At 40.3% G+C, this 27449-nt stretch overlaps 1 protein-coding gene across 1 annotated transcript in view; it reads left to right on the top strand.

Moving 5' to 3' along the window:
* erfl1 (Ets2 repressor factor like 1) overlaps positions 1-27449 on the top strand; it is an 81002-nt gene that overhangs the window by 49365 nt on the left and 4188 nt on the right. Inside the window, exons 5-6 of the mRNA XM_051920638.1 lie at positions 2219-2402; positions 17348-17483. Coding sequence (XP_051776598.1) covers positions 2219-2402; positions 17348-17483 — 320 coding nt within the window. The remainder of the gene's footprint in view (positions 1-2218; positions 2403-17347; positions 17484-27449) is intronic.

Here is a 27449-nt window from a genome sequence, read left to right as displayed (position 1 = left end):
AGGGATATATTTGAAATGCAGTTATTTGTTAATAAAAGAGTTGCAAATATAGAATTTGTTTTCAAACGGAATTAAATGCATTAAAGCAGTAAACTCCGCAAGTTTATTCCGAAGTGAGGTTAAACATCGCATTGTTTTTATTGCCGGGCGACTGAAAGGAATCCTCGACTAATTAGAAAATGTTATTACCATTATGTATGACTAAAGATCAATCGCTAGCATGTTTTTTTTAACTTGTAGAGTCCCCTTCAATATTTTGTTCAACAATCTAAAATATTTTAAATCAAACACCCAAGATGTACTTGTAAGGACCTGATCCACTTGCAGAATATATTCCGTCTAATTAAGATGGGTTTGTATTTTGTATGGAAATGAAGGAAAATGTATTATTGGAGCACAATAGATCTGCTTAATTAGCCGATACGGAAAGTGGATGTTAAATGTCAGATTAGACAAGTTGCGTTAAATGAAACTATGCGGTCTTTTAATAAATGGCTTAATTTAAAACGCATTTGGACACTGTATTAGATGCGTGCGTAAATACTAAAATGTTAAAGATATTTGTCAGTAATAATAATTGCTCCTGTCCTACTCAGTGCGACACATCCAGTACTGGCTCGTGAAGGGCGGCGCATTAGGCGTCCCCATTGTTATTGGACTTTGTTTCAGAGAGGCACTCAGTCAAACGCTTAAGTGGGTCCATCCTGGCAGTTTTAGTTAAACGCGCTCTTCCTCGTTTCAAACAGGGGGATTACGTAGCGGGAAGATGAATGAAAAAACGCCGGCCAGATGTGCGATAAGAACAGCGGACTGCAGACAAATGTATTACAAATGCAGCGGTTAATTAAAAAGAACATGGGCAGCTGATTGGAGAAAGGATATCCGACTGCATCGTAAAGTCACCGTGGAAATAAAACAGATTCCACAGTCAACTTCATCCATCTCTCTCTCTTCTCCTCCACACACACACACATATATATATATATAATGTGTGTGTATATATATATATGTATATATACACATACATACATATATTGTTATACATACATACACATGCACACATATATATTTTTTACAGTATATATCGCATCACTAACTAATATATCGCATCGTCTTGCTAAATTTATCATCCATCATCACTTTACATTGTAAAGTACAAATGTGTACCACCTTTGCTAAATATTTTAAGTGATACTTTATTTCAAATGACTATATTTGCATAGCCATCTGCTAAAATATAATCGGACAATCCCTGATCATTCTACAGTTCATGACAAATACAGAACGGTTCCCTGCAGCCTTACTGTCTCCCGTTTCCATTGACAAGGCTACAGTGCTTGCAGATTTTTCAGCGGCTCGATTGCAGTATTGGTTTTCATGCAGTTTCTCTTTTTATCTGCGCGATTAAGTTTTGTTTTACTTCACACAGTTAAAAAGGTCACGCCGACATTATTAACCCCGTCGTTTGCAAGTAATTATTACAAATTACTCCTTTTTAATTGTAAATTACTGGGGCTGTTCTGCGAACCACACACAAGCGTGCGCGGCCAAAGCATTCATGACGCCGACTCACAGATCCCAGCTGTTATTCCAGCAGTCTAAATTTCATTTTAATAATGGGGAACATTTAGATAAGTTTTACCAATGAATGTTGCTTGCACGTTTCCTCTATTAATTATATTTTAAACTGCCAAAGAGGGGGTTTCATTTAGCCGCTTTACATAACGGTCCACAATCACAGAGTCGTAAAGTACACATCTGTCCCGATCGGCATTGCCACGCCTTACGCGGGTGTAAGGGCGGAGCTGCCCAGGGAGCGGAAACAAAATGTGATCAAGACAGATCCTGACCCTGAACCTAGCGGTATTTTCACACTCTTGTTTTCTGAATAAATGCAGCTTTCCATATCTAACGGTTTAATACGGTTAGTATTATTACGTATGGACTAGTACTGTTTCGATTTACGACACTCAGTACACCCGTTTTATTTAAAACAATTTTAATTTATGATTTTGTGAATTAGTTTTGTCCCCCATCAAATGTAGAGTTTAATCTGCTTTTTCCATCAATGCATATTTAAAATCACTGTTAGATTACGCTTATTTAAAACGTCACTCGCTGTAAAAGACCTTTCATATTACTTCTTGTCATCATTGTCATTCATAACTGTAACCCACCCTCAGAGATTTAATTTTCCAGGTGCTCGTTTCTGCTGCAGGTATTATTACAACAAGCGAATCCTCCACAAGACCAAAGGAAAGCGATTCACCTACAAGTTCAACTTCAGCAAAGTAGTGCTCGTCAATTACCCGCTGCTGGAGATGGCCAACTCGCCTTTTCTGCTGGCCCAAAACCATTTCAACGGCTCACCAGCGCAGGACTGCAGCCCCATCACACCGGAGGTGAGTCTGTGAACAGGAGGATTGGGGAAAGCACGTCTGAAAACGATGGACGGGCAGCCAATCAGGGCGATTAACGCTGTGAGGTACCTCAAAATGAAGCTCCTCCTTCTGAAACCCTTTTCGAAATGTATTCTACCGAATTTATGTTTTAAGACATTTATAACGCATTTTAAGTTGTTGCAGATGTATTTCAAGATATCTCAAATATATTTTATGAAATGCCAAACTGACCTCAAACACTCTTAAGAATAAAGGTGCCAAAGTGGCTCTTCAGAGCATACCACAGGAGGACCGTTTTGGGTTCCCAAAGGATGAATCCACATGAAGATTCCAGAAAGAACGTTTATTTTATTTATATTTGAAAACGGTTTCATAAATAGCCTCAGCTTTGTGAATCCATTGGTATTTCACAAATCTGTCGTCTATTCGTGGCTTAGTTCAGATGTTTTTTGATCTGTCAGTATACTGCTACATAGCCTACTGTACATTAAAGATTTATGTTTTACTCATAAATTAGGAATCTTTTCAAAGCTCAAAGAACCAGTTTCATATGTTAAAAAAAAAAACTCTTTTCAGGATTAAATGGTTGTTTGATAAGCAATAGTTCTATGAGGAACCACAGAAATCAGTAAAGTGCGATTAAAGAACTGTTATTTTTAAGAGTGTATTCACTTTGAGATTTATGAAATTGATTTTGCAATATGTCAGAATCTCTTGGTGTAATATTTCCTGTTTTATTGTAGACTTTACATATCATTAGTTGTGTTATGGATATCTCAAAATCAGAGTCAAATTTCCTGAAATTATTTCGGGTCTTGTTAATATTATCTTGAAATGTATGTTCGGTATCTTGAAATATGTTATAAGATATCTCACATGGAGGAGAAAGCCATTTTACTATGTCAGAAAATGAATTTGAGAGCAAAAGGTGTCTGTTTAGTTACCTCAAACATGGCTCAAGGTGAACACATCTGAAATTAATTTTAGGATTTCTTGATTACATGTGGAGATATCTTGAAGTTACACCCAGACCATTCTGAGATAGCTCAAATTCCCAAATATGTTATAATAGTGTGTCCTCTTTGAAGGTATTTCAAATACATTTGGACATTTTTTTTAAAGGACAGGAAGTCCCATTGAAGTGGTATTGTTACAGGAAGTAGTTTGGAGTAATCTTAAATTGCATTTTAGGAATTTTAATGCATACAAAGTAGTCTTTTTTTTAAGCAGTCTCAAAATATATCTGAGGTAACTCAAAATGCAAGGGAAGTTATTTGGAATTTGGAATGTGTTTGAAATATGTGAAACTTCCTTTAAGGTTTTTTGAAATAAAGTTGATTCATTATGAGCTACAGTATCTTCAGATGCATTCTGGGATTTTGAAATGGTAATTTGGCTTGCCCTAATATCACTTATACAAGATAATTGGCCATTGTGAATGTGGGTGTCTGTGTGCTGACCTGCCGGATCCTGTCTTGAGTCCAGTGCTATGAGTATGGGCTTTGGCATTACATTGAAAAAGCAGGTCTGAAAATATTGGTTTACTCTTTAGAACAAAGATGCCAGAGTGGTCCTTCAGAGTGATGCCATAGGAGGACCATTTCTGGTTCTCAAAAGATCCATCCATATGAAAGTTCTAGAAATACCCTTTATTTAATTTAGATATGAAACAGGTTTTATAATTAGCCATGAACAGATAATAGCAGATTTGAGAAATACCAATGGGTTCATAATTTTAAGAGGACTCTTGCTCTTGCTACAATAACACCAGCTAAGTCCAGGTTTTCTTGATCTTTCATTATTCTGCTGGATAGCCTACTATACAAATGTCTGTATTGTTCACACATTAGGAACATTTTCAGAGACAAAGAACCAATTCCTTATCCACAGAACCCATCCCAGAATCAAACAATTGCTTGATAAATTATTTCATTGTTAAGCAATGGTTCAATGAGGAACCAATCAGTCCAGTAAAGTGCCATTAAAGATCTATTATTTTTAAGACTGGGGATGTGACCGTTTCTACAGTACCGAAGGCTAAGTTGACATTTTCTTGATCTGTCCGTAACCTTACATAACATACTAGTCAGTAAAGTTTTCTGTTCTGACCATACTACTATAAACTTTTTAAAAACCCAAAGAACTAATATCAAGTGCAAATAACCTGTCCCAAGATAAAATAGTCCTTTGTCGAGTGATGGCTCAACAAGGAGTCATACATTCCAGCAAAGTGTCATTAAAGGACCATTACTTTTTAAAAGTGCAGACCAGATGTAGCTCTCTATTGTGACGCTCACATTTACATTTGTTTAGCATGTAAAGTACAAGTACACTTTTATTTGACTCTGAGTTATCATGCAGTCTTAAAAATAAAGGTGCCAGAGTGGTTCTTCAGAGCAATACCATAAGGAAACCATACTTGGTTCCCAAAGGAAGGTTCCAGAAAGACCCTTTATTTATTTATTTAGATGTGTCCATGCAGTAAATAACCCTGAAGTAATGGTAGCAGTTCTGTAAAATACTAATGAGTCATGATTTTGAAAGGACTCACGCTACATGAGTATGTAACACAGGCTAAGTTCAGGGTTCTTAATTTGTTGGTATCCTGTTAGGTAGCCTACTATACATTAAAGATTTCAGGTTTCTCTACATGTTCAGAAATTTTTCAAAGCACAAAGAACCAGCTTCATATGCAAAGAACCCATCTCAGAATGAAGTGGTTCTTTGTCAAGCAATAATTCTACGAGGAACCATACAACCCAGTAAAGAACCATACAGTGCCATTAAAGAACCAGCATTTTGAAGAGGGTTAAATAGGAAAAACATTAAGACCAAAGTAAAGTTATGTACAATATAAAACTGAAAGATAAACCACAGGAGAGCTCAACAATGCTCTCCTTACCATATTTTCAAATTATCCGATCTCCATTTTATGATGTTTAGTAATTAAGTTTGTTAATGCAAATAACAAATTAGAATTTGTGTATCAAGGGGTACCGAGTAATGTTTATTAAGTAGTATAAAACTTTTGTATGCAGTCATAATTGTGCATGTAGCATTCATCATGTCCAGGTAATGTCTCCATATGTTCAATGCATCTGGTTACAGAAGTGTATTAGCGGTAAAGCAAAACACGAGAGAAAGTCTGTCTTTTTTTTTTTTTTTTGTTCTTTATTTCGCCTTATACAATTTCTTATATTAGGAATTTGTTACTTTTCACATACTCCTTGGTGTCAGACATTATACAGCACCCCTGGAGCAATTGAAGGTTAAGGGTCTTGCTCAAGGGCCCATCAGAGTAGGGTCTCTTTTGGCAGTGACGGGGATTCAAACCGGCAACCTTTGGGATACCAGCACAGATCCTAAGCCTCAGAGCCACCACTGCGCCCTAAGTACCATTAATGATAAAATAATTATGAGTTACAGGACCTTGTGTCCCAAAGCTTTGAAAAAAGACTTCTTGTTATTGCCAAATAACTCTGCAAGTAATTCAGAAATATTCAACATCATGGAAGAGGTACTAGGTAGGCAACTCTAAAACACAGAAATGTAATTTTGGCCTCTGAGTACTGTGAAATAGGTAAAGACATTTGTTCAGTATACACCTCAAATTAGGGAGAGTGCAACTCCTCAATATTTACTGACCGAGTGTCCGTCAGACTTTCTCTGTATGAAGGTCAAACTAATCGGAGGAAATGGACCAAATCGAACACCACTCCTCATGAAGAGCTATACTGTACATGTTTGTCTTCTTACAAGCTAGGAATAATTCAGGATGACGAATACTCATTTGAGGGCTTATTTACGTCACATTTTTCTGTTTGGCATGAAAGAAACTTCATTCCAGTGATAAAGTGGGCACAATGAGACTGTTTGGGTTCTTCCCATTTAAATATAGAGCTAAAACCTTTTTTCTCCAGGCATGGAGTACAAGGCCATTAGTGAACCACACATTTGTAAGGGCATGCTTTCCCAGTGTTGGACAGGAACAGTAGCTGGATGATTTGTTCTGAAATTGTCAGTCTGTGATCAGCAAAGCTCATGTTGCTGACCACTATACATTAAATATCTAGTAAAAGTGAAAAATAATTTGTTTCTCAGTGGATTAAATCTTGGAGAAAATTGTTTTCAGGTTTGACAAACCAATGACGGCCTTGCCTGTATGTTCAAAACACTCACTAGGAGACTGTGAGAGATTGGGAGTCTTATGGCCATCAACAAAACAGTCTAATGGCTTGGACATTTCTCAATAAGGAGATAGTCCAAAGGGCTGAAACCCTAGACAATACATAAAACCAAGGAATGAAATCTGTAAAGGACAGACAACACAGGTTGTCTGAAACCTCTACAGAACATTCAGGATGATAACCTGGAAATCTTTCTTACAGAAAACATAAAATTATGTACGGTATGCAATGCTGGTCGTCCAAATCCTGAAAGGGCAGACAGCACCCATTTCACGGCACCCAAATCTTAAAGGGCAGAACTTAAAATGGTTTGAACTATAATAGATTGCATATAATATTGGATGAAACTGTAAGGGACAGAGAATACAATTTTTTTAAATCCTTATAAAATGTAAACTGTTAAAAAACTCAAAAGGGCAGACATTACTGGGTTTCCAAAACCATGAAAGAAAAACAATGTCAACATATTGAGGAACAGACAATACCAAAGGTTTAAAATCTAAAAAAAATTAGATTTCATATTTAATGGACAATAAGGACTTTAATATACTAAAAAGGATCTATAAGTTAATAATTAACTCTAACCAGGCCCTGTATCAATGTGTTTGGGTAAATATGGCAGTGATGGACTAATACCCCATCTAAGATTGATTCTATCCTTGAACCCAGTTCTGAATGGGACAGGTATAACACCCCACAATTACAGACCAGAAACAGGTCTGATAATGGAAAAATATCCTAATGGGCACACTGTGTATACAGAAAAGGGCAGACAATACTAGTAGTTTAAAATAATAAGGCATAAACTTAATGAAAAGAGCAAATCTAAACAACAGACATTATTGGTGGAGTAAATGTAATGACTGGGATTCCCAAAAAAGTGAGGAGTTTGCAATACATGTCACAAAAATGGGGTGGAGTGGTGGCTCTGAGGCTAAGGATCTGCGCTGGTATCCAGAAGGTTGCCGGTTCGAATCCCCGTCACTGCCAAAAGAGATCCTACTCTGCTGGGCCCTTGAGCAAGACCCATAACCTGTAATTGCTCCAGGGGCGCTGTACAATGGCTGACCCTGCGCTCTGACCCCAAGGGGTATGCGAAAACTAACAAATTTCTAATACGAGAAATCGTATAAGACGAAATAAAGAACAAAAAAAAAAAAAAAAATGACCACCAAAAGGGGAAAATCTCATCAAAAACTCTAGCTAAATAAAAAGGGCCATGTAGAATTTTTATCAAATAGGATTTATTATCACAAAAATATTATGTGAGTACATGAAGCTCCATAGAGCCAACAAGGCAAAAAGGGGTTGCCAGTAATCTGACATAGTCCGAATATACAATCCAACGGCAAAGTCAAAAAGCAGACCAAAATGTTAAACAAAAATCCAATGAATTAAAATAGCAAAGAATAACAAAAACACGAGTAACACTCACCAACCATTTAATGTATTCGAGAGGAACCATCAGAAATGGTGAGAGACCCTCTGGTTTTATAAGGCGGAGGGCTGTTCCTGGTGGTGGGTGGCAGATAGCCCCACCTCTTGAGGGAACACCCCCAAAATACATGGAACATAATAAAGGCAGCATACTGTACATATACAGTATAGAGACAAAATCAAAAATAAAGAATGTTTCACATAATCAACATAAATACAAAAATCAGGAGTGAACAAAAGAGATAAAACATGAATTTGAACCCTAGCCCAATGAGGAACCCTGGCTGAAATATAATAGTACAATTTTAGAGAACAAATAAAACAAATGAATCAATAGGGCAGACAATAGTGATTGATTGAAATCATGAAAGGGCAGACAAGAAGAATTTATTCAATTCTAAAGGGATGAATATTCACAACATCAATAATTGAGATAAGCAAGTAGCCAAAAGTGTAATTTAGTTAATTTGTTTCTTTCAGTTATTCTTATTGTTGTCCATTTGCATAATTGGGACACAGTAGCTATGTGACTGGTCATTCTGAGGCCAAAATGGGGAGGGACAGGGTTTACAGTTTGCAACAATTGGTTCTTGGGGTAAATCCATCCTGTGTCCATTGGGTCTAAATGCTTGGTGCTTCAAAGTCACATACTGTACTGTTAGCCTTTACCATAGATATTCCTGTGGGACTTGCTCATGGGGCGGCACGGTGGCGCAGTGGGTAGCGCTGCTGCCTTGCAGTTGGGAGTCCTGGGGACCTGGGTTCGATTCCCGGGTCCTCCCTGTGTGGAGTTTGCATGTTCTCCCTGTGTCTGTGTGGGTTTCCTCCCACAGCCCAAAGACATGCAGGTTAGGTGGATTGGCGATTCTAAATTGGTGCTTGGTGTGTGGGTGTGTGTATGTGTGTCCTGTGGTGGGTTGGCACCCTGCCCGGGATTGGTTCCTGCCTTGTGCCCTGTGTTGGCTGAGATTGGCTCCAGCAGACCCTCGTAACCCTGTGTTCGGATTCAGCGGGTTGGAAAATGGATGGATGGACTTGCTCATGGATGAGGGTCCAATGCAAGTGGTGTAGATGAAGGAATGTTGTTGGGCTTGAATTGTGGGAAGTCTGATGATACAAAATCAAAATGTTAGACTTGGAATTCCTGTAATTCTTATACATTGCTAAGATAATATTCAACACTTTGAAATCCATTTTGCTTTGCTGTACTATGGGGAAGTGAAACTGAACAATGTAATTACATACACCTTTCTGTAGAGAGAGATCATAACACCGTGAAAAATTGATTTATTTAGTGAGAAACACCCAAGCTATTACAACCCAGCAGCAGCATATCCTAACCCAATATCTCCCTGGTGGCGATCACTTGAGCATAAAGAAAATGGCTCTTTTGCTCTGCATATAAGAGGGTTTAAAAATGCATTTGTACTGTCTTATTCCCCATAATAACATGTCATTGACAAAAAAAAAATGGCTCAGGATTTCATTCTGCATAGCATATCCCCCTTATATTTTGCCTTTTACAGTTTCAGGCAGTTTGGTGACAGTCCTGCACAGTAACACAATCTCTTACCTCCAATTCTCATTTTCTTTCTGGCAATAAAGCTTTGGGCTTCGTCTTTAGAAGTCGCCTTAAAAATGCTGAAGTTGTCAGAACTGAACAGTTAAAGAGATGAGGTGCTCTACACATTAGACTCCAACCATGTTGCTAAAATATACAGTGGTGACAGTACTCGTTTTCTTGGAGTTTGTAACTTTTGCTGTGTTACAATGTGGAAATTTAAGCTGTTTATTTCACCATTGATCAGGAAAAAAACTCTGATATTATGGGTAAAATACAGTCTGACCTGCTTCAAAATGTGTTTAAAAAAGACCCAAAAGGGCCTAAGTGTTTACTTTAAGACCGTATTTGTCAAGGAATCTTTAAAAGAAATTCCATCTCATAAGGTTTTTAGGAAGTATGGACACTTCCATTTAAGCTCATTCTTTTGGTCACAATTGCCCAAGCACCTTCACTCTTATTAAGCTGGAGGTTTGGACTTTTGGCAGATGTCCTCAGTTGAAGTGAGTTTTGTTTTTTGACTGGGTTGAATAAAAGCTTTTTCTGTTTATGCCTACCCAGTGTGGACCTGGTTGAACTGAATGTTCCTTTAGGTCCTATGTGTCCCTCAAAGTGCAGTACAACCTCTTTGGATTTCACTTCAATTTGTGTTATGTGTTCAAAAGAGATCTAGGACATGACACAGAGAAGCAAACCAGGCCAGCACCATGCTTTATGGTAGGGATGACAGTCTCATGAAGGGGAGTAGAGTTGAGCTTGCACCAAACACAGCTTTCACCTGTAAGGATTAAAATGTGTGCCAGTTGTCAGATTTGCAATTTTATCACACTCCATGTCTGTTTAGTTCCTGGTTTTTTCATATGCACAGCTTCTCCTGTTTTAGTACTGAAAGACTCTAAACAGTGGCCTTATTGGTCTCCATTTTACCAGTTTTACACACAGTCACAGCTTTCCTACATTCTTTATTTCATTATAATGCACTTCACTGTGTAGAAGTTTTCAATACCTTGGTAATTTTCTTCAGTTCAGTTGCCCCCAATTTCCTTTGAATGCTTCTTTGTCTTCCTGTTGATCATTTTCATATGGGCTGAACTAACTGATGGTAATCTTCTCCAGAGACTATGGTACTTAACTTGAACCCAATGGAAACCACTTTATAACACACACAGACACACACATGGACTAATTACTGTATCCTTTCACTCTGTTACCATGCATAACCAATTCAGGGTGGCATGGAGACTGTGCCTATCCTGACAGCACTGGGCACAAGGTGGAGTTAGCTTAAAATGGGCAGCACAATCACATACACACACCATCACCAGACCAACTTCAAGTCATCATTTCATATAGTGTGTATATGTATGGGATATGGAAGCTGAGAGAGATCGAAGAATTGGGTGTCATCTAAAGACAGTCCCAGAAACTCTGGGGTGTCATAGCAAATAGGGAAAAATGTCTGTAGTATATCATAATTTCTGTTTTTGCTATACAATGACTAGGCAGCTTCGCCCCCTGCTCACTTCGCTTGCCAACCCGCGGGCCTACACTACGCGTCAGCCACTTCACGTCTCTGCAGCTCACATATGTGGATTTCACTTTCATCAAACAATAAATCTTTTAATTTTCGCGGATACGCCTCTTCATTAGGAAGAAACACTACTTTTCCCTGATGACAACACGAATTAGACGATCTACAAATCTTCGACTTAAAGTTTAAATCCGAACAATATATTCGATCTCTTTTCGCTGTTCCGTTATTTCACCGAGTAATAATTTCCAGTTGTTTGCACTAATGCGATCTTTACTATCATTTTTTTGAGACTTTCAAATGTTAGTACTTTCGTTATCTCTAACCTGCTCTGCATGTGTATTGCGCCAACGTTTTTAAACCTCTTTACAATGTTCTACTTTGTCATCTACTCTTTGTCTTTTATTTCCAGCCCCAGGAGTGGTTAAATCTCTTGGCACAAAGTTTCATCCCATGGGACTTGAAAGTATCTCTCTGAAAAACTCACGTCTTATCCCAGGCTAAAAAGTCTTGTGTTGTCCCAGGAATTTTTTATATAATAGAGAAATGTGAAAATTTAGGTTTTCACTTTGACATTATTGAGCATTTTAATTTGATCATTGCAGTGAAAAGTTAATTACAGAGACTGCGTCATTTCTATCATAAATACTTTTTACAGAGGCTGGTGCTGTGGTGTAGCGATAGCACTGCTGTCTTGCAGCAAGGAGACCAGGGTTTGCATCCCAGGTCCTCCAAGGGTGGAGTTTGCATGTTCTCTCCATGTCTGCACAGGTTTCCTCCAACTGTTCAAAGACATGCAAGTTAGGTGATTTGGTGACACTAAATTGGTCTTGGTGTATAGCTGGGGCGCATGTGTGAATTTTTGCCCTGCAATGGAGTGGTGCCTTGTCAAGAATTTTTTCCTGCCTTGCACCCTGTTCAGGACGACGTGGGTTAGAGAATGACTTACTGACTTGACTTTTTATAGGCAATAAAGGCCTAACCTGTGAACACACACTGAACATCAGTTTGTGTTACAATTAGAAATGTCTGTACTGGTAAGGGCAGCCCAGTGGAGCAGAGGTTAATGAATCCAGCTCCTTCACTTCAAACTCCAAGACCTAAATAGTTTGGATAAAATAAATAATTATATTATGAAATGTGACAATGTACAAATTAAAACACAATATTCACCATTCAAAACACCAAAAAAGCTAGAGCCCACCCGCCTACTTTAATATTTTCATTTTAAACCCTATTTCATGATGCATGTGATGCCACTGAAATAAATAAATTAAAAAATAATTACACAAATACATAAGGAAATAAGCAACAGAAATATTTCATGTCATATTTATTTATGCTCACATATCATTGTGTTTTTCTTTCTTTATTGTTATATTTCATGACATTTATTTAATATCATCTCCATATGTCTGTTTTCCCTAAGTAAGCCATTTTATGAATTTTGAAATCCCCCTTTAATAGATTTTATAATAGAATAGTCAAGAGTCACCCTTAGAAACTGAATCCAAGATGGATGTCTTTGATTACCACAAGCTTGAGGGAGGCAGTCAAGTGCAGTAAGTCAGTTCACTGTAGCTGACTAACTATTCTTAACAGGGCAGGGTCTTACATAAGTTTGGTTCATTTACATAACACAATCAAGAAGCCCTTGAATTTACACCAAACATCATACAAATAATTGGTACTGTATATTCTTCTAACACACTTACTTTTTAATATGATGTATGGCTTTTCCTCCAACATCACCAAAGATGAGCAGATAAGGTCGACTGACCCCAAATTACATGGTGTGCATATCTGGTGATGGGCTGCTGCCCTGTCCAGATTGTTGCCTACCTTGTACTGCCAAGATAGGCTTTGGCCTTCACAACTCTGAACATGATTAAGTAGGTTTATCATCTCATGTTTGAGTTAGGTTGTGTGTGTATAGGACTCACTCTTGTTTCGTAAGTAAGCCATTTTATGAATTTTGAAATCCCACTTTAGTAAATTTTATAATCAAGGGTCCAGGGCCTATCCCAAGAGCATCAGGTGTCAGGATGTCTGACATCAATCCCTCATGGGCTAGTCTCACATCAGGCCAGCTTAGAGTCCTCACTTAACTTGAGGATGTATGAGGGAGACCGTAGTACATGTTGAAAGCCCACATAGGCATATGAAGATTGGGCCGACTCCACACATAAAGTGACCAGACTGATATTGTACCCAGCAGGCAACTGGAAGAAAAAAATATAGTAAAAAAAAAACATATCAAGGGTCAGAACCAAAACAAAAATTATCAGTCCCCTAAGTCAAGAATCACGAGAAGAAATCAAATTCAGAGTTCAAAAACCAGACAAACAAAACAAAGACAATTTTTTCAAAAAGTTTCAAAGAGTCTTAGAATCTGTGTTGTCGAATAAGGGAAGCATTCACCTAGATGACCTTTTATTTTGTTGCTTTGTGATTGACAGGCCATGATCTCTGAGAACACACCAACTCTGGGACAGTTCTGGCAACAGGAATCAACAAAAGCACCATCAAAAGGGTGGTGACGTAACAGCGAAAAACACAAATCAAAATTAGAACTGTAACTATTATTCAAAAATAAATGAACCTAACAAATACCTTAGGCTATAAACTCCATAAATAGAAGCAGACAATATTCAAAACAGGAGTCCCTGACAACTGAGAGTTGGCCTCCAGTCACTCGAGGTGTATAGCAATTTTATGATCCCTCTGTGTGACTCACACAAATTTAAAAGAAACAAAAAGAAATGTCAAGACACAAAATGTAAGACAACTTTGTAATGTCTAGTGGGAATGTCAGTGAAAATACCGTGTAAATAAGGAATAGTCAAAAGTCAGCATTAGAAACTGAATCCAAGATGGATGTCTTTGATTACCACAAGCTTGAGGAAGGCAGTCAAGTGCACTAAGTCAGTTCACTGTGGCTCACTGACTGATGTTAAAAGTGCAGGGTCTTACATAAGTTTGGTTCATTTACATAACACCATCAAGAAGTCCTTGGATTTACACCAATCATCATACAAATAAATGGTACTGTATATTCTTCTAACATACTTACTTTTAAATATTATGTAAAGGTCCCAAAGTCACTAACATATTCAAGGTCTTTTAGCACACACATTTATCTATAAAGAGAAGCTTCCTATTCATACATTCTTAAAAAGTCTGAATTAGTGTAAGACAGCCTAATTTATGGTGTTTATAATATATGTAACAATTTACTTCACGAGGTAGAAGTTCTTAATAAACAAGAAAGGTTGTGTCAGATATTTAAAAAAGTAAAATGTGTGCTTCCATTTAAATGTTCAAAGTCTAAATATTTTTGAATTGAATAGAAATTTGTCATTTTTCACCCTGTAATAGAGGTCCATAGAATGCTAGATTCCTAGTAAAGGATCACAAATAACATTATTTTTGTTAGAATTGACCATGAAATAGTCTAAAACAACACCCTACATGCTTATGTTTGAATTTTGTCATTTTTAAGCTTCTGGAAGTGAATCTTAGAGAGCTAGGACCACCAATAAAGATTAAAATATCAAAAATACTATCATATTCATGATCAGCAACCATGAAACAACACTTCACATCCCTAGATTACCAATCTCTTATTATTATTTTTTTTTTGGAGGTTTTGTGAATAGGAGTAACATGGACCTCTCGAATCCCATTGGTGGTGTGGGGTCAGTTGATGTAGCATGCACAACTTCATGTCCTTCTGATCATTTATGCTGAAAACACCTAGTGGTTTACCCTTTATCATAAGGGAATAGTTTCCTGCACAAAATATTGTCCAAAATTTAGCCTGAAAGTTAGGTTTTTTCAATTCCAGAGTGCTGCAAATAGGTGGTAACCCCCCTTAAAAAAATAAAAACGTGATGTCTGGTAAGGATAGACAGTAAGACAATTTGAACAGTTTATTACATGTCAGGTTTTCTGGTATCAGTGAGTCAGGAAGCACTGGATAAAATTTTAAAAAATCAAAGCGGTAATTCTTATGAACACAAAAAATAAAATGTTTTTAATTTGGGTTATCTCATCAGTTGCATGGTAGTTTGTGTAGGACAGAATATCTTAGTTGCACAAGAAAAGTACATCCAAAACACTCCAATTAATACCAACAATAAAACACACAGGGATACATTTTTAAGTGTTTCTACTATGGGAAATAACTTTTGAAATATTGTGAACATTTACTAACTGGAGTTTGTGTTCCTGGTGCCCAAAAGTGACTCTACACCTGTACACTAAGACTTGAGCCTGGACCTCATCAGAAAGTCTATATAAAGGAAGTCTCTAGGTCAAAAGAGCTCAGCATAGACCACTAATCTATAAACTCCACCAAAGTCGATTCACGGTGCATAATAGGTTTGTACCCATGAGCCTTCTCACCACATGACGTGTACTCATTCCATAGCACTGTTGCTGGTGGAAAGAAGCTTCTGTGGTTTACACCATCCATCCATCCACCCATTATGTGTACCCACCTTGTATATTATGTTCATTGTATTTACTTCTGCTAGGTGTAAAAAGTTCAAGTTCACGGATTGCTGCAGTTTCAGGGATGAGCCCTGGATGGGACAGCAGTTCTTCTACACTTTTAAAAATACTGGTTCCTTTATGACATTTTACTGGGATGTGTGGTTTCTTGTCATCTGTTGACAAAGAATCATTTGATCTGGGAAGTGTTATTTGCATATGAAATTGGCTCTTTGAGTTTTTTAAAGATTTCTAAAATGTAGATAAAACAACTCTAATGCACAGTAGGATATAAACATACTGTACCAAGAAACCTTGAACTTCACCTGTGTTACTGTATGCAGTAAGAGTCCCTTTAAAATCACAAACCACTGTGTTTTACAAATCTGTCCTCTATTCATCAGCCTAGAAGCCAGAATTTGCAGGGACTGGAAACAAGGGGGCAAGTAGTATGTCATTTTTAATATCAGAAACTTTTTTTAGGTCTGAGCTAAGTTCCAAGGGGGAAAGATGTCCCCCTTGGAGATCAGAGTGGCTCGATTCATTGTCGATTGATCTAAAGTCCGGGGAGGGGCTCCTTCTTGAAATTCAGTGGCCCAATTGATTGACAATTGATCAAAGGTTCTGGAGGTGTGTGTGTGGGGGGGTGCCCCCCTTTGGACTTCCATAAACTATATGTAAATGATCACAGCCCCACCACTGCTTCAAGCCTGTTATTCAAGGATATTTTGGAGCCTGCTACAGATCTGAATAACATAACGGTTCTTACTGGAACTATCATGTGGATGAACCTTTTGGGAACTAACCATAGTTCCCCAATGGCACCACTCTGAAGAACCACTTTGGCACCTCTGTTTTTAAGAGTGTAGGGGGCCAGTTTAGAGCCACTGGATAACTCAATACAGAAATCTTATTGCCAATCTTGGAGCACCATCTGCGATCCTAACAAATTCCCTCAAATAAAGTTCATTGAATCCCAAAGTTGTAAAACATCATGTTGCTGACCTGAACATTTTCACACAAAACTCAAGTGTTAAATAGCCTAATTACTCAAAAAGGAAACGCCTTTATTTAGGATTTTGCTAATTCAGCAAAGCACTGACACCAATGTCGTTCATTGATCTGATATGGGGGGGGGGGGGGGGGGGGGGGGGTGATAACGGTCCCTGTCCTCCTCTTTTTTTTTTTTTTTTTTTTTTTTTTTTTTGAATGCTGGGTTCCGTCATCGGTACTTTTTTGTCTTGAGGCTGAGGGGTTTGTGTGTTTTTGAAATGCGCATTAATTAGAAGATCAAGCAGCTGATTTGAAGCGCACAAGGGCCCCGAAGTTTAAGCACAGGCGCGTTTTTTAATGTGCAGAATAGAAACGGATCATTCCATGTCTGTCTTCGCCCTGAGGGAAATCGACAGGCTCACAAAACCCGGAGCACAACTGTCACCGCTCCTTTTATCCTGTCCTTGGGACTGCGCATTAGCGACACTCTCCACATGCATGAATAAACAGCCTTCTCAGACTGTGGTCTCTTTAGATATCAGCAAGGTCGCATCTGGTCACTGCTTCATTTGTGACAGTGGTCAAAGCCTCTGTCTGGGGGTCAAATCAGATCAGAAAGGCACGAGATCGACAGTCCGGGTGCACAGCAATGGAAGATTATCAGAGAGGGTGAAGCGCCTTCATATTCACAAGTCCTCGGAATACCACTCGGTTACACCTCTCCTTTCTTTTGCTTTTTCAGGCTCTTCAGACTTTGTTTCCTCGCCTGCCAGAGACAGGATCCCGAGATGGCCGTACTAATTTGTTTGACAGAATCATTCCAGGCTCGGACACAGACAAAATACGGCTAGACACAACCTTTCCCTTTCTTGGAACAGGTACGTAATACGAAGATGTACTAGAATTACGAAGTTCCTGTGCAAGTTAAACAAGTTCTTCCATCCTGGACATCGGACCACTTGCTGTGTGTGTATCGAGAGAGCCCCATGAGCGGGGCACGCGCTTGGCGTTTGGTGTAGGAGGTAAGTGAGAGTGCACGCGCGCGCGCGCGCGCTCACACCTGCCGCTGACATGACAGCTGTTGCCGCGCACCTCCGGGGGAGCTGAGTCGGGATGCGCTGGCCCTGTCCCCAGTGCCTTCTCTCATCTCCTTAACAAGGCTGCTTAGTCCTGTCCAACGCCTGGCATGCCTGCGGTGGCCATTAACTGGTTTTTTTTTTTGTGTTTTTTTAGATGCATACTCTGCCGAGTCTTCTGATTTAATATTCTCGTTGCTCCCAGGCTTGAATTTAATGGGGCTGAATATTATTACCAAAACAAAGAAGACAAAGTTAACGGGCACTGATCTATAGTTGACAGAGGAATAGAGCCAGTCTTGCTTGAAGCAGCAAAGCTTCCTACTTACCAGAAGCTAGCTACTTAGAAGCCGCCAAGCTGCCATCGTTGAGCAGCGCAATGGAGAAATCCTCCAGTCGCACAAAGCCGGCGGCTGCTGCCCTGTGGTGCTCCCACTAATGGCGCTGCGATTGTTGTGTGCTATAGGAGTTTCCCCCACATGGCTTGCGGGCTGCGGTAGGTGGGATCTCTATTGACTATGCTCCCTTGGGGCGGCAGAAGTGGGAAATAAGAGCGCTTGGAGCCGAGCAGCTGCTGCTCTTGTTTTTCACATAACGTTTGGGAGCCTGAAAAGAAACTGCTGGCCAATCTATTGAGGCAAACTGGGCAGAAGTTGTCAGCTGAAAGACCTGGCAGGAGAAGTAAAAGGAACAACAAGTAGGGGAGCTAATGGTTTGGACGAAAACCAAAAAAGGCCAGATTAGAGCTGGTGTGGGGGTACAAAGTCTTTATTTGATGCACAGCCCCTTCCAGTGCAATTACAAAGCACTCTAGTATAAAATACAAATTAATACAAAAAATGGGGCAGGGTACAAGACAGGTGAAATGGAAGGTAGATGACAAGGAAATGTTAAGACTGCTGAAAATGTGCATGCTCCTGCTATCTGAATCCAATAATAATCTAATAAAAGGTTTAGGGGTGCTGACTATTCCAGCATCATCACTTAGTAACCAGTCTTAGATAAAATCCTGGGTTCTCCCCTCTATGGTGGCGCAGTGGTACCGCTGCTGTCTCACAACAGTGGGGTTCAAGTCCCGGGTCCTCGGAGTTTGCATGTTCTCCCCATGTCTGTGTGGGTTTCCTCTCGGTCCTCGAGTTTCATCCCACAGTCCAACGACTTGAAGGTTAGATGGATGGGAGATGCCCCCGGTGTGTGTGGGTATACGTGTGTGTCTTTTTACCCTGTGATGGACTGGCCCCCTGGCCAGGGATTGTTCTTGCCTATGCTTTATGGGATAGGCTCCAGCTTCCCTGTGGCCCCACTCAAGAAAAAGTGGGTTAGGAAGATGTGTGGATGGATGGATAAAATACTACTGTGCATCTAGTCCTTGCCCATGTGGAGTATGAATTTTCTCCTGGGTAGTTTAACTGGCCAGCAGGCATAACAGCTAAACTCCAGAACAGGTAATCCATCTGATGCTAAGGGCCTGAATGGGACTTGGGTGGGAGACCATCTAGGAAAAGCTGGGGTTGCTAGAAGAGGTGTTGGTAAGGACAACAGGGGGGTGCTTATCCTGAATTCTGTGTGTGAATCCCAGTGCCCCAGTGCAATGACAGGGGACGCTGTGCTGAAAAAATGGTGTGGTCTATCGAATGAGACGTAGAACTGAGGCCCTAACTCTCTGTGGTCATAAAAGATCTCTGAACATCCTTCAAAAAGATTAGGGTGTATCGACATGTCAACTGTCTCTCACCCCTGTCTCTCAAATAAGGTGAGCGTACTGGTGAAATAATGACTGCTGTCACATTATCCAGATGGATGCTACACATCAATGGTAGTTGAAGTGGCTCTCCACTGTCTATGTAAAGCACTTTGAGCAGCTAGATAAGTGCTGTATAAATGTAATTAATTATTAATGACTCTAAAGGGACCTCATGTGGCAGAATATGCTCCATGGTGGACTGGCACACAATCCAAGTTCTGCTCCCACCTTTCACCTAATGCTGCTGGTCTAAACTCAGGCCCCCATGCCCTTAAATGAATTAAAAATGAACTGATGGACAGGAAGAACGTTTACATGAGGAAGGAATGCAGATGCTAACATCTGCATTGTTGGCACCACTGTTCCTTTACACTCTCAAGTCAAGAGCCTTGGTGTTGTTCTTGATAGCATTCTGTCTTTTCACTCTCACATTAATTCTACACCCCATGCTGCCTTGTATCTCCTTCATAACATTTTGAGACTTCCTCATTCAATTACCTGACTTTGGGACTGAAAAGCCAATCCTGGCATTTGTCACATAAAAGCTGGACTGTTATGAAGCTCTATTGTGTTGTATCCCAGCTAAACTTGAAAAAAACTGTCTGTAGTAGTTCAGAGGTCTGCTGCACACTTATTGACATCAAACTCATGGTCACATTACCTTTGCTCTGCATAGACTTCGCTGGTTCCCAGTTAAGTACTGTATTGACTTTAAGATTCTTCTCCTCACTTACAATGTACTCCATGATCTGCTCCCACTTATTTAAAAGATTGTAAAGGTACAACAATCTGCTGACTGCACTCTTCTGCTGGCCTTCTTGTTGTCCTATCAGTCCACCTGTCTTCCATGGTAAGCCTGGCTTTAGTTATGCAGCTTTTCAGCTCTGAAAATCCCTGCCTCTTGTGATTCAGTGTCTTGATCCTGCATTTCTTTTTTGTTACTACTACTTATTACTTGGCTGACATCTTTATCTAATGTGACATAAAACATTTGAGATGCAATCAGTTTAATTTCTTTTGCTTTTCTAACTGGAGCACAGGCAGGTAAAGTGATTTGCTTATTGTCACACAGTATCATTAGCAGGATTTGAACCCACAACCTTAGGGTCCAAATCCTTAACCAGTGCACCACACAGCCTGCAAAAACCTCCTCAGACTTGTCTTTCTAGGATTGCCCTCCTTGTGGCACATATATATATATATATATATATATATATACAGTATATACACATATATATATATATATATACATACACACACACATACTAGGGGGCTTTGCCCCCTGCTCATTTCGCTCGCCAAGCCCCCAAAGGCCAACCACTTCACGTCTCTGCCGTTCACGTATGTGGATTTCACTTTCACCAATCAGCAAATCTTTTAATTTTCGCGGATATGCCTATTCATTGGGAAAAAACATTACTTTTCCCTGATGACAACACAAATTAGACCATCTACAAGTCTCCGACTTAAAGTTTAAATCCGAACAATATACTGTATTTGATCTCTTTTCACTGTTCCGTTATTTCACCGAGTAATAATTTCCATTTGTTTGCGCTAATACGATCTTTACTATCATTTTTTGAGACTTTCGAATTTTCATACTTCCATTATTTCTAACTTGCTCTGCATGTGTATCGTGCCAACGTTTTTGAATTCTTTCCGACAGACTACTTTGTCATCTACTCTTTGTCTTTTATTTCCGGCCCCGGCGTGGTTAAATCTCTTGGCACAAAGTCTCGTCTTGCAGGATGTGAAAGTATCTCTCTGAAAAAGTCAGGTCTCGTCCCAGGATTTTTTTATTATAATATATAATAATAATAATAATAATTCATTACATTTATATATCTGTGGTGGGTTGGCACCCTGCCTGGGATTGGTTCCTGCCTTGTGCCCTGTGTTGGCTGGGATTGGTTCCAGCAGACCCCCGTGACCCTGTGTTCGGATTCAGCGGGTTGGAAGTTGGATGGATGGATGGATTTATATATATATATATATATATCTCTGCTGGAGCCAATCCCAGCCAACACAAGGCACAAGGCAGGAACCAATCCCGGGCAGAGTGCCAACCCACCGCAGGACACACACAAACACACCCACACACCAAGCACACATTAGGGCCAATTTAGAATCGCCAATCCATCTAACCTGCATGTCTTTGGACTGTGGGAGGAAACCGGAGCGCCCGGAGGAAACCCACGCAGATACGGGGAGAACATGCAAACTCAACCCGCTGAATCCGAACACAGGGTCACGAGGGTCTGCTGGAGCCAATCTCAGCCAACACAGGGCACAAGGCAGGAACCAATCCCGGGCAGGGTGCCAACCCACCACAGGACACACACACACACACCCACACACCAAGCACCAATTTAGAATCGCCAATCCACCTAACCTGCATGTCTTTGGGCTGTGGGAGGAAACCCACACAGACACAGGGAGAACATGCAAACTCCACACAGGGAGGACCCGGGAAGCGAACCCAGGTCCCCAGGTCTCCCAATTGCGAGGCAGCAGCGCTACCCACTGCGCCACCGTGCCACCCTATATATATACAGTATATATAAAATATACTGCTTAATGGTTCTGATTATTTGTTGTTTTATTGTATTTTTGAATTGGTGTGTATTTTATTTATTTAAATGTGCTGTTTTACTTGTTTTGTAATGTCCTTGAGAGTCTAAAATGGCACAATTAAATAAAATGTATAATCACTACAGCTACTTTAGAAATTATTTACAGATAATGTAGGTTTTCTTGTAAGATTTAAATATACTAAATGATGCAAGAAATTAGAGTATTAGAAAGATACAAAAATGCTTGATGAAAGTTACATAAAGAGACTTTGACCAGCATCAGAAGCTTCTGGGTATCACTGAGTGCTAAAGTGTGGTGGGCAGTGATGATGGACATTCTGGTTGGAAGTAACCATCATTTATTCATATCAACTTTTTTCATTGCTTGTGCCCAGTGAATATGTCCCATGGCCCTGGGAGATGATCAGAGGTCTTTATATTTTAAAGGAAATATCTAAACACCACATATATATTCAGTTCAATTATTAATCCATCCATTTACATTTTATCCTATAGTTGTGGGGGCAGGAGCTTGCGCTGGCAGCTTGGTTGCTTTGTATAACTAGAAACCCGCAGCCATCCCAGTGCACTTAGGATTAAGGTTCCAGCCCCAGTAGTTCGCAAGTACTAACAGGTTGCCACGAAACATGTGCTTGACGCTTAGAAGATACCAAAACACAATTGGCTTCTGCAATTTGCTTCATGTTCATGAGATGTCACTGCTCTTCTTTTTCTTCCTGCCATGTAACTTTCTCGATCAGTTTGCCGATGCAGTGCACTGTAAGAAAGACGTGAAAACTGATGACTTTGTGGAGGTTGCCTCTAGGCAGATTTCACAAATACAAGCACATTGCATGCAGTGGATGTTGGGGTTGTCATTCTCCTTCTTCCTATCACGTAAGCGGCATTTGCAATTTGCCTCACACTCAGCAGATGTCTTTGCTCTTATTTTTCTCTCTGCCATGTCACCTTGTCAATCAGTTTGCCGTAAGAAAGATGTAAACCCCAATAGTTATGCGGAAGTTGCAACTAGGCACGTTTGCCACTTCAGCAGCACACATGACATCCTAAGATCGAGGTTCTAGGCCCACTGGTGTGTGAGTAATCACATGACAGACAGGCAGAACCCTTAGCATTTTATTCATATAGATTTCACAAACTTATCCATGCTGGTAAGATTACCTTCTCAAACTCGCTTAATCTAATTCAGGCTCTCTTTAAGCCTGTCATGGCAAAACAGAGTACAAGATAGAGATCTGTCCAGGGTGGGCACAAGTTTACCACATGATCCTTCACACCCACATAAGGCCAATTTAAAAGTTGCCCGTTTACCTAACAGTCATGTGTTTGGGGGTGTAGGAGGGAAATCCAAACAGATATGGCGAGAACATGCAAACTCCACATGGACAACGTATACTACAGGGTTCAAAGCCGGAGATCTGGATCTGTGAGGCAGCATTGCTAACCGCTGTGCTGCCATGCCACCCACATCCTAATTGGACCAATTTTCTCAGTCTGACTGCGGTGGGCTGGCGCCCTGCCCAGGGTTTGTTTCCTGCCTCATGCCCTGTGTTGGCTGGGATTGGCTCCAGCAGACCCTCAGTGACCCTGTAGTTAGGATATAGCGGGTTGGATAATGGATGGATGGATGCTCAGTCTGACATCCTTAACTATGCTGCCTGTCTTGCAATGTTTTGTGATGTAAAATTTTAACATTTATAGTGAGGCCGACTTTTGTGCAAATGTTAAATGTGTACACACACATGCAGGAAAAATACATTTTGAAATTCAGTAAAAAAAAAAAAATTCTCCTGGAGATCTGACATATTGAAGAGCCCACTCTGCATCTTGGCAAACCAGGGTGTGCGTATTCTGACATTCAAAGGTTAAACAGCAGTTTCTATTGTCTAAAAGCATAGCCTCCTGTCATGGCTGTTTTTATATATATCTTGCTCCTTTCCTAGGGCCTGGTTGAGATTCGCATCAGATTTCCAGATGGACCTTTTGCTGCTATCTTGACCAATGGCTCCATGTAACCCTGCAGACCTGCCCCAGCACTGCTTTTCAAAGCTGTCAGGCTTCAACAGCAAACTGGTAGCATCTGGTCATTCGGACTTTTCTAGCTTGCCTTGGGTCAAACTTCAGCCTCCATTTGTTTTGGTGACCTTTCCACCTCCCTGCTTTGCCCCAAACCTGCAAGCTTCTTGTTTGCACTTTCTCAACATTGCCGACAGTTAAATGTCCACCTTGCTCTTGGCCTCGGAGTCTGTGGAGGACAATTAAACAAGTGAAATATCTTCCACTGTGTCAGCAGGGTCATGGAGGCCGAGGCAAGTCCTGCCTGGCGAACTTCCGCTCTGGAGTACAATCTGTGCTTTCAGACAACCTCTGAACTGCAGGAATACTTTAGGTGGCAAGTAGGCTGGTCGAGGCCAAAAAACAAGAGAGAGCTCCCATCGAGTGGTCACTACAAGGATCAGAGGAAGGGCTGATTGTAAGCAGCAAGGAACCGCAAGTGGGAGTGACAGAAAGGCAGGCAGGCAAAGACAGATATGGTCACTGCTTGTACCGGCAGGTCATCTAAACTTGATGGCTGTGGTGAGAAAGACTAAAGTTCTGTAGTTTCGAGTTGCTTTAGTTATTCACAGAGCTCAAAGCATCGCACAAGCAGAGGTGATGTATGGTGGATACGGAGCCAGTAAAAAGTACTCACCTCCTTGGTAGTTCTCTCATTTAATTGTTTTGCAATATTGAATCACAGTGGGTTTAGCTTGGCTTTACACATTGATCAACAATAGACTCTTTAATGTGAAAGTGAAAACAGATCTCCGGAAAGTGGTCTATATTAATTATAAAACGATAAACAAACAATCATTAAGTATTGAGATATCAACAGGCAGAGAGCACAGTTATGTGGTTGCTCTACCGACCCATAGTGATGAAGAAGACACTGCATCAGAATGCAAAGCTCTTAATTTGCCACTCAATGTTCATCTCCAACCTTACCAGTAGTCATGAACATTGGGTACAAGCAGCTGAAATGAGCTTTCTGGACCCTTTGTTACTAAGATAGGGTGAGAAGTGCAGGCATTTGGGAGAGGCTCGGAGTACAGCCACCGACTCTCCACATTGAGAGGAGCCAACTGAGGTGGTTCAGGCATCTGATATGGATGCTTCCCTGTGCAGGTGTTATGGGCACGACCAGCTAGGAGGAAACCCCAGGACTCATGCAGACAACAATATCTCCCAGATTGCCCGAGAACGCCTTGGGAAACCACAGTATGAGTTGGCATGTGTGGCTGGGGAAAGGGACGTACTGTATGGGCCTTACTGCTAAGACTGTTGCACTCGAGGGCCGGCCCTGAATAAGGTGTGGATATTTAACGAACGAACGAATGAAATATTCACCCCCTTCAAGTCAGTATTTGGTAGATGCACCTTTGGCAGCCATGGCAGCCTTGAGTCTGCATGCACAGGTTTCTATCAGTTTTCCACATTTTTAACACTTCCATTTTCTCCAGTTCTTTTTTGCATATCTGCTCAGCTCTGTCAGGCTGCATGGAGATCATGAATAAACAGCCTTTATCAAATCCAGCCATAAATTCTTAATTGGAATGAGATCTGGACTCTGACTCGGCCACCGCAGGACATTCACACCGTTGTTTTTAAGCAATTCCTGTGTAGCTTTGGCTTCATGCTTGTGGTCCCTGTCATACTGTAAAACAAATCTTCTCCCAAGGAGTAGGTTTCTTGCAGACTGAGCCAGGTTTTCTTCCAAGATTTCCTAGTATTTTGCTGCATTCATTTTCCCCCTCTACCCTCACAAGCGTTCCAAGACCTGCTGCAGTGAAGCATCCGGAGAGCATGACACTGTCATCGCCATGCTAATCCATCTGTTTTTGGTCATGTGCAGTGTTTGAACAAATTGTTTAGTCTGATGGCCAAAAAGCTTAATCTGCTTCAGGCTGACTTAAGTCTTCCATGTGCCTTCTGCCGACATGTCACATACGTATTTCTGTTAAAACAGTGACTTTCTCTTTGTGACTCTCCCATTAAGGTGTAACGTCTGAAGCATTTAGGTAACAGTTTTCTGCACAGTCTCTCCAATCTGAACCACTGTAGCTTGTAACTCCTTCAGAGTTTTCATAGGTCTCTTGGTGGCGTCCTTTGCTAGTCTTCTTCTTGTACAATCATGCAGTTTTTGTGGAGAGCCTGCTCTAGGCAGATTTACAGCTCTGCCATTACTCTTTCCATTTTTCATTTGACTGGACTCCAAAGGATATTCGGTGACTTGGATGTTTTCTTGTCTCCAATCCTGTGACTTGCACTTCTCAATCTCATTTTTTTGGAGTTGCTTAGAATGTTCTTTTGTGTTCATATTGTAGGTTAGGTCATACTGACTCAACACAAATCCAGATAAGGTGCATTTATACTACAGTCAATTAAAACCGTAGAAGGGTGATCTCCATTGAACGGATTCTGAGACTTCTAAAACCAGTAGGCTGCACCAGTGATGGTTTAGTTGTGTCATACTGAATACTTCTGCAACCAACATTTGCAATTAATTTAGACCACTTTCACATTTAAGAGTCTTTTTCTGTTGATTAGAGTGAAAAAAACCAAATGAAATCCACTGACATTCAAAGTTTTCAACACAATATGAAAACGTTCAAGGTGGCAAATACTTTTTTTGGCACCATACATACAGAATGCATATGGCATGGAGAATGAACGCACTTGGGATAAATAATGCTAGCTTTATATGCCATTCTGCAGCAGAGCAATTTTCAGATAATGGTGTGATGGAGTCAGATGTTAGTACCATCTTTATCACATTAGGTAAAGAAGACCCTTCCAAGAATGTAAATGACTTTTCCTGACTTACTGTCAATGACAAATCTGAAGATGGACCATCCACCTCCCTTTTCCGTCATGAAATGTTCATATTTCTGTAAACGATTAATTCTACTTTCAACAGTCAGCGATCATTACCCTATGGCTGGCTTTCAGCAGTAGCTGTCGACTACTTGTCAGTGACCAACAGTCACTAGGAGCAGTCAGGCTCTCGAGAACAAAGAATTACCAGAGGCTGATGTCCTGTCATTAGTAAGTGATCACCATATGCCACCAATGTTCTAGTAGTGGAAGATCACCAACAACATTTAACAACAGCTGATCACCACCGAGTTTTCATTTCCAACCAGAAATTAAGCGCCACAAAGTATTAGGCTTTTGGCAACGAACGATCAGCAATATTCATCAAAACGTAGCAGTGGAACATCACCATGAGCAGTCCAGTTCTTAGCATCATCATAATCTGCATTCCTCCCAGAAAGACTTTAGTCACCTTGAGCTCTTTGGCTTTCAGCAGCAAGTGATCATATTTTGATATCAGACTCTTAGTAGCAAGCAATCACAGTCTGCTGTTATTCTCAGCAGTAGATGACCTCC

The sequence above is a fragment of the Erpetoichthys calabaricus genome, chromosome 17 (genome assembly GCF_900747795.2).
Source record: "Erpetoichthys calabaricus chromosome 17, fErpCal1.3, whole genome shotgun sequence".
NCBI classification, from domain to species: Eukaryota; Metazoa; Chordata; class Cladistia; order Polypteriformes; family Polypteridae; genus Erpetoichthys; species Erpetoichthys calabaricus.
This window is presented reverse-complemented; position numbering and strand designations above follow the sequence as displayed.